General features: G+C 42.7%; 1 protein-coding gene across 3 annotated transcripts in view; it reads left to right on the top strand.

The window, feature by feature from the left end:
- Positions 1–1,785: 1,785 nt before the first annotated feature.
- The window catches only part of RPS24 (ribosomal protein S24), a 9,053-nt gene continuing 3,308 nt past the window's right edge, over positions 1,786–7,530 (top strand). For 2 of the 3 annotated variants that reach the window (XM_003783519.1, XM_012801366.1), the window contains exons 1-4: positions 1,786–1,899; positions 3,264–3,329; positions 3,421–3,630; positions 5,605–5,715. In XM_003783519.1, coding sequence (XP_003783567.1) covers positions 1,897–1,899; positions 3,264–3,329; positions 3,421–3,630; positions 5,605–5,715 — 390 coding nt within the window. In that variant the 5' untranslated portion in view covers positions 1,786–1,896. Of the gene's footprint in view, positions 1,900–3,263; positions 3,330–3,420; positions 3,631–5,604; positions 5,716–5,839; positions 5,843–7,530 lie in introns of all 3 variants that reach the window. The other variant, XM_012801365.1, reaches the window with a different exon arrangement.

Genomic DNA, 7,530 nt, shown 5'->3' with positions numbered 1-7,530 from the left:
ACTTTTTTTGTTTTTTTTTTTTTGGTTGCAGCCATCCTTGTTGTTTGGTGGGCTCTGGCTGGATTTGAACCTGCCACCTTAGATGTATGTGGCTGGCGCCTTAGCCACTTGAGCCACAGGTGCCAGGTTTTGTTTTTAAGCATGAAACAAAGCTTATTGACGAAGAGAAAGACAGGTTTACGGAGTAGGAAGGCTTACAGAGCAAGATATGTTTCCAAAGATTCTTATTCAGAATAATATTGGAAAGGTGTCCTCAAAGGCCTGCGGCCTGGTCTCCTCCTTCACAGTAGCCTTTGGGAAGTACTTCCTAATATTTCTCTTTGGAAGTACACCTTTACATTCCTTACCTTTACCTGTTGGTTTCACCTTAAGCAAATTATTTCTGGTTCAATCAAATACTTGTTAAGAGTTAATTTTGTGTAAGAACTAAGATTGGCAGAAAAAGTCAGAGTTTTTTTTTTAATTTTTATTATTATTTTTATTTCAGGGTAATGCAAGGGTACAAACAACTAGCTTATAATATTTGCATATGTTAGAGTTCCTCTTGTAGTTGTGTCCCACAGCCAAAGATGTGTCAATACCCTTACATTGTGTCTATTAAGTGTGTTTGCCTTTATTTAAATTAATATGAGGTTACAATATTTAGGTTACATTGTTTTCACCTCCAGGGCAAAGTTCCATTTGTAGAAGAGCCCCTCACCATGTGCACATTAGGTGAGATCCTGCCTCAAGCCCTCCCTCCCTCTCTCACATGTTCCCCCCCCCCAAACTGGACTATATTAGTGTTTTATTGTTCTTAGGAACACGTAAAGCCAAAGATTTTTATTTTGAATCAGATTTACTATAAAAATCTGAAAAGACGGTGCTTATAAATAAATTAAAACGGGCAGTGTTTCGTATTTGAAATCACGAAGGTTTCAAGTCAGTTTCTGCCCTTCTCCTAATCTGCAAAACGAAGAGGCTGCTCAAGAGAATTTCCTACTATGCCCTCCAGGGCTACCCACCTCTAACTCAGAGGAAGGTAATTTAACCCAGAGTTTGGTTTTCGGAAAAGCTGTGAATGTACCATTCAACACAGCGAATTGAAAAGGAATTGCGGCTCTCTCTCGCCTCCTTCTGCCTTCCTTCTCTCTCTCTCTCCCGTCTTGCTCCTCGCTCTTCTTTACTCTCTCCCTCTCTTCTCTTCCCCACTCTGTTATCTCTCTCTCCCCTCTCTTCTCTTCTCCTTCGTGCTGCTCTGCAGCCTCCCTCCCCCCACCAATAAAGACCTTTTGTACAAAAAAAAAAAAAAAAGAAAAGGAATTGAGGCCGGGGGCAGTGGCTCACGCCTGTAAACCTAGCACTGTGGGAGGCCGAGGCGGGTGGATTGCTTGAGCTCAGGAGTTTGAGACCAATCTGAGCAAGAGAGAGACCCTGTCACTACCGAAAATAGAAAAACTGAGGCAAAGAAGATCGCTTGAGCCCAAGAGTGGGAGGTTGCGGTAAATTACGACGCCAGATCACTCTACCCACGGTAACGGCTTGAGACTGTCTAAAAAAGAAAAGAATCTAGGAGGTGCCTGTGGCTCAATGGGTAGGGTGCCGGCCCCGGACTGTCTAAGAAAAAAAAAAAAAAAAAAAAAAAGAATTGAACACTTGCTCGCGTAAACCTAGTTCTGCCCCCTCATCCGGATTGGCTAACCTAAAATCCCAGGGGTGTGGCCAAAGGCCAGCCGGGAGGGTGGAGGGGTGGGGGGGCTATAAGTATTTTCAATCAGGCACTAGCGTGGCCAGCTTCTCAGTCAGGGCCACGCCCCCACGTCGGCGCGTCTAGGGTCTTTCCGTGCGCGTTGATATGATTGGCCGGCGGAAAAGTGGTCCTCTTCCTCCCTGGCTGCCCGACGATCGCCCGCCATCATGGTGAGTCTCTGTGTGCCCGTGTTTGTCATCGACCATACATCTAAGCCATCCTTTGTCCCCTTGTCTTGCCGGCTGAGCTACAGCCGCCTGGAGCCCGGTTGCTCCTCTCTGGCTGTGTTTGGCAGAGGCTAGTTGCCAAGGGCGCCAGGGCCGTTGGCAGGGAATCGGGGCTGACGGACTGGGTTGCTGACATGAGCATGCTGAGTTTTGGTCTTCTGGGCCTGGACAGTGCGAGAGCGGCTGTTGGCTTCTCGACCTTGTGGGGCACAATATATGGGGCTGGAGATAGTCTCTAGTAGGTACATTTCGTCTTCGGTCCTAAATTGGTTAGGCAGGTTGTGAGTGAAGGTGCCGGCAGCACCCGGGCCAGTTGCGGCGACTGAAACCACTCTCAAGTATAAGCTAAAAAACTTGACTTGTCCTCTTAATGTGTTTTCTCTTCCCATATTGTGAAAATTTAGGCGCTAGTTGGAATACTACCAAAAGGTGGTCTTTTCATAAGTTGAGGTTTGTTAGCTCCGTCACTAAAGATTTCAGCGCCCATCTTTAACCACATCTGCAAGCAGTTTTTTCCCTGATTTTTTATTTTCGAGAATTTGGAACCACTGAGGTGAATTTAATTTGGTATGGTTTCTCAAACTGCAGTGAAAAGTCTAGTAAGTGAGTTACTGCTATAAAAAGTCTCTCTCTCTTCTTGATAAAGTTAGTCTTTTTTAATCAGCGTAAGATTGCTGAATGCCCATATTGTTTGCTAGTTACTAGAAGAATGCTCTTGAGTCATTTGGAGGGGAATACTGTATTTTGTGAGTTTTAAGGAGTTATTAAAGACGGGTAGATTGCACAGAGGAAGTGAGTGCAATGTTTATGTCAAGGTTTTGCAGGATGTTACATACACAGTTCTGTGAGTGTAACTATTATGTGAGCTGCAGTAGTTTTTATTTCAGAGAAGTGGGTCCTAGCTGAGGGTGATTTTTACCCCTAAGAGAGCAGTGGCAAAGTCTGGAGACATTTTTGGTTGTAAAAACTGTGTGGTGGGCAGGGCTGTGCTGCTGGTATCTAGTGGTTAGAGGGCAGCGATTCTTACAGATAATCTAAAAAACGTAGGGGATAGTTCTCCCAGCAAAGAATTATCTAGACCAAAATATCAGTAGTGATACTGGGTTGAGATATCCTGCTCCAGAATGATAGCCATAACTTAAGAAATGTGGTAAGATTTACATACTTACACAAAACTATTGAGTGTATTTTCTTGGAATTTTGTTAGGTGCGTCCTGTGAGTTTGGCAAAACTCTAGGTCTTGGAAAATCACAGCAACGTTAAGAAAAGGTTGAGTAGTTTTATTAACCAGAACGTTATATTTTCAGAACGACACAGTAACTATCCGGACCAGAAAGTTCATGACTAACCGGCTACTTCAGAGGAAACAAATGGTGAGGAATGGCACATCAATATTTGGTTAATTGTTTATTTCTAAAAATTTATTTTATTATACTAAATGCTAAATTTGATATCTCATTTTAGGTCATTGATGTCCTTCACCCTGGGAAGGCAACAGTACCAAAGACAGAAATTAGAGAAAAACTAGCCAAAATGTACAAGACCACACCTGATGTCATCTTTGTATTTGGATTCAGAACTCACTTTGGTGGTGGGAAGACAACGGGCTTTGGCATGATTTACGATTCCTTGGATTATGCAAAGAAAAATGAACCCAAACATAGACTTGCAAGGGTAGGTGTCTTTCCTTTTGTTCAACAGTTGAAAAATTTCATTAGTGTTGTGTTTGGTACGATGGGATGAGCAAGACCAAGCAGTTTTGGAGGGATAACATACAGACATTTGAAGAACCCTGAAAGGGTTACGATAAAAGGTTATTTGACAAAATGCTCAGGTGTGGGAGTTCAGAATTGGAGTCTGGCATTTGAGGTGGATTCAAATAGCAGATAAATAGTGCTCATGGAGATGGGCAAGGAGGTGTTGTTATCCAGAAGCTAAGTATGGGGATGAGTTTGGAAAGATAGCCGGGCACCCACATTTAGTGAGGTCCTTTAATAGCAAAAGTCTGAGTTTGGACTTAATCCCATAAGTAGCTAGGAACCACAAAAGATTGTTGATTATATGCTGAGTGCCAAGCACTACAGAATAAGCTCCTTAGTTTATATTCTAGTCAATAAGCAGACAACATTACTTTGAATGCTACTTTCATCTGTTCCCTTTTAACTCATTTACTCCTTTGTGTAAATCTTAACCATACATTATCGGTGAGGGAAAATGCTGGTGATACTATAGATGAATGCCACACTTTTTTTGGGAGACAGTCTCACTCTGTTGCCTGGGCTGGAGTGCAGTGGTAAACTCTTGGGCTCAAGTGATCCTTATGCCTCAGCCTCCCAAATAGCTGGGACTGTAGGTGTGCACCACTGCACCTGGCTAATTTTCTATTTTTGGTAGAGACTGGGTCATGCTCTTGTTCCATTAGATCTTGAACTCCAGGCCTCAAGTACTCTTCCTTCCTCAGCCTCCCAAAGTGCTAGAGTTACAGGTGTGAGGTACTTTACCCAGCCTGCACTACTGTTATTTGGGTTCATATTTTCAGGAGATCTTGCTGAGGAAGTGACATCGAAGCTGAGATTTGGAAACAGTTTTCTGTTTATTAAGGCAGAAGGAACAGCAAGTGCAAAGGTGGACAGAGTGTAGATGCGCAGATTGGAATCTCCATGGTAGAGAAGGTCTAGCTCTTGGTAAAGGCCCCTCTTCATCAGGGAGTGTTAGGGAGGTGAAATGGGAGGAGAGACTTTGAAGGGAAGCCAGTTGGGAGATGTGTTTTGGAAGTGGAAAAGGAAGAAACAGTGGTATGGGTCCAAGGCTGGACAGTAACAGCCAGTCTTCTCAATTTCCCATTTAAAGAGTGTTGAGTGTAACGTGGACCATTTGTTTTCTGTGAGGCTATTCTGTACTACTTGTGATTTGTTCGTCCTACTTATGTATGTTTTGAAGATACTTTTGATGTCACCATGACTAGTGCAGTGCTGTCATCGTAGCTCACTATAACCTCAAACTCCTGAGCTTAAGCTGCCCTCATGCCTCAGGTTTCCAAGTAGCTAAGACTACAGGTATACACTTAGTGCCTGGTTAATTTTATTTTTCTTTGTAGAGATGAGGGCTCAACCCTTGCTTAGGCTGGTATTGAATGCAAGCAGTCCTCCCTCTTGGGCCTCCCAGAGTGTTAAGATTGATGTGACCCACCATGATTGGTTTGCTCTAGCTGTATAAACAAGTTTTTTTTTTTTTTTTTTTTTTTGAGACAGTCTCACTTCGACACCCTTGGTAGAATGCGGTGGCTTTATAGTTCACAGCAACCTCAGACTCTTGGACTCAAGTGATTCTCTTGCTTCAGCCTCCTGAGTAGTTGGGACTATAGGCATCTGCCACAGTGCTCCGTTACTTTTAGAGACAGGGTCTTGCGCTTGGCTCAGGCTGGTCTCGAGCTCCTGACCTCAAGCTATCCACCTGCCTCTGTCTCCCAGAGTGCTGGGATTACAGGTGTGAGCCACTGCGCTGGCCAGCATAAACAGGTATTAAGTGGACTTAAAGTTTTTGGCTTGGAAAGCTGTATTTCTTAAGCTCTGTCTTAGCTTCCAGGCTGGTGGGTAAAGATGAGTTAATGTTTGCAAGTCATCTACATAATATGCCTTTTTCCTTCAGCATGGCCTGTATGAGAAGAAAAAGACATCAAGAAAGCAGCGAAAGGAACGCAAGAACAGAATGAAGAAAGTCAGGGGCACCGCAAAGGCTAATGTTGGTGCTGGCAAAAAGGTATAGTTCATCAAGGAAAAGACAGAAATGCCATTAATTGTAGGTCTTTAGTTTATAGAAAAGGTGTTTTTTTCTTAATAACCTTTTTTAATGTTTCTTCTTTCCCTCTTCTTCTGGATTCCAGAAGGTAACATGCTTTGAGAAGCTACGTATGGTAGTGTCTTACCTCAGTAGAGTAGCTTGTCCCACCCCTCACAGAATAGCATAACGAGGGCCACATTGGTTCAGTGATTGCATTGAGTACTTTTCAAGCCCCATCACCAAAAGTTTTCATTTTACTGCTAATTGGCAAACACTGTTAAAGGGGAGCAGATCTTGCTCCTTGGATTTAATACTTTCTTAACATGGTACTGGACACTGGTTTAAGAAGCAGTTGAATCAATGTGGCTTGTGTTTTCCTGGCACACTGGAGAAGCAGCAAGGATCTCAGATTGCTTTCCTCTCCAGTTGGCCATGACCTACGTGATTTTAATGATAAGCAGTTGCCCAGCTTTGCCAGCTACAAATAGTTGAAATAGTTGTGCATTATAAAATTTGAATAGAATTGAGGTGTTGGGTTGTTAAATTACGAATAATCAAGTGTTCTGTGAAATTTTTTTTTTTTTTTTTGCTTTTCCCTTCTACTTTCTTGGATTTCTTGTTCATCAGAAATGAAGTGTCTAGCAGGTACTGAGATTATGAGCACGGTGTGGGGATGCATCACCTTCACTGAGTTTGCTTTGATGCTTTGCATGTTGGCTTTTGGACAACGGTTTATAGTGTGGTCTATTATAATGCCAGTGAATATCTAAGGTAGCATATAATGAACAAAGGAAGAAAACTCTTTAATCACGTTTAATTTGGAAACTCAAAAATGCATGTTAACACGATGAAGTGACTTATTGGAGGAGGTGGGTGCACTACCCAATGGACATCTTTTAACTTCTACTTGAGAAATGCCGTGTCCCAGAGAATCACACTAAGGAAATGGCTTTACTTAACCCTGGGCTTGGGAAAGGCTCTCATCCAGGGCACTATCTTTCTCTCTGGAGCCAGGAAACCAGATGATTCTCTGGCGCCTGTGGTAACTGGTCCATAAAACTTGGCAACGCCTGTCTTGGTATCTACTCAAAGCTGCCTTTGACCATTTTCATTGTTCCTTATTAGTTAAACTCTAATATTCAGCCTAGTGTCTTTTTTTTTTTTTGGAGACAGCGTCTCACTTTTTTGCCCTTAGGTGAGAGCACCAGGGGTGTCAGCTTCCTAGCCTCAAACTCCTGGGTTCAAGTGATCCTCCTGCTCAGCCGGGACTATAGGCACCCAGCAATGCTTGGCTAATTTTAGTAGAGATGGGATCTCATCTTGCTGAGACTGGCCTTGAATTCCTGAGCTGAAGGGATCCTTACTCTATCTTCCAAAGTGCTAGGATTATGGGCATCTTTTTTTAAAATAGAAAGGTTTTTTTTTTTTAAGTCTCAGTTTTTTTCCCTCGGTAGAGTGCTGTGGAGTCATAGCAGCTTCAAACTCTTGGGTTTAAGCAATTTTCTTGCCTTAGCCTCCCGAGTAGCTGGGACTACAGACAGATACCTACTGCAATGCCCAGCTAAATTTAATTTAATATAATTTAATTTGTATTTTTTATTTATTTTATTTTTATTTAACTTTTTTGAGACAGTGTCTCAAGCTGTCACCCTGGGTAGAGTGCTGAGGTGTCATAGCTCACAGCAACCCCATCTCTTGTGATTCTTTTGCCTCAGTTTTCCTATTTTTAATAGAGATGGGTGTCTCAAGGCTGGTCTTTTTTTTTTTTTTTTTTTTTTTGAGACAGGAGCCTCA

Source organism: Otolemur garnettii, unplaced genomic scaffold, assembly GCF_000181295.1.
Source record: "Otolemur garnettii isolate 467f Iridium unplaced genomic scaffold, OtoGar3 scaffold00008, whole genome shotgun sequence".
Taxonomy (NCBI): Eukaryota; Metazoa; Chordata; class Mammalia; order Primates; family Galagidae; genus Otolemur; species Otolemur garnettii.
This window is presented reverse-complemented; position numbering and strand designations above follow the sequence as displayed.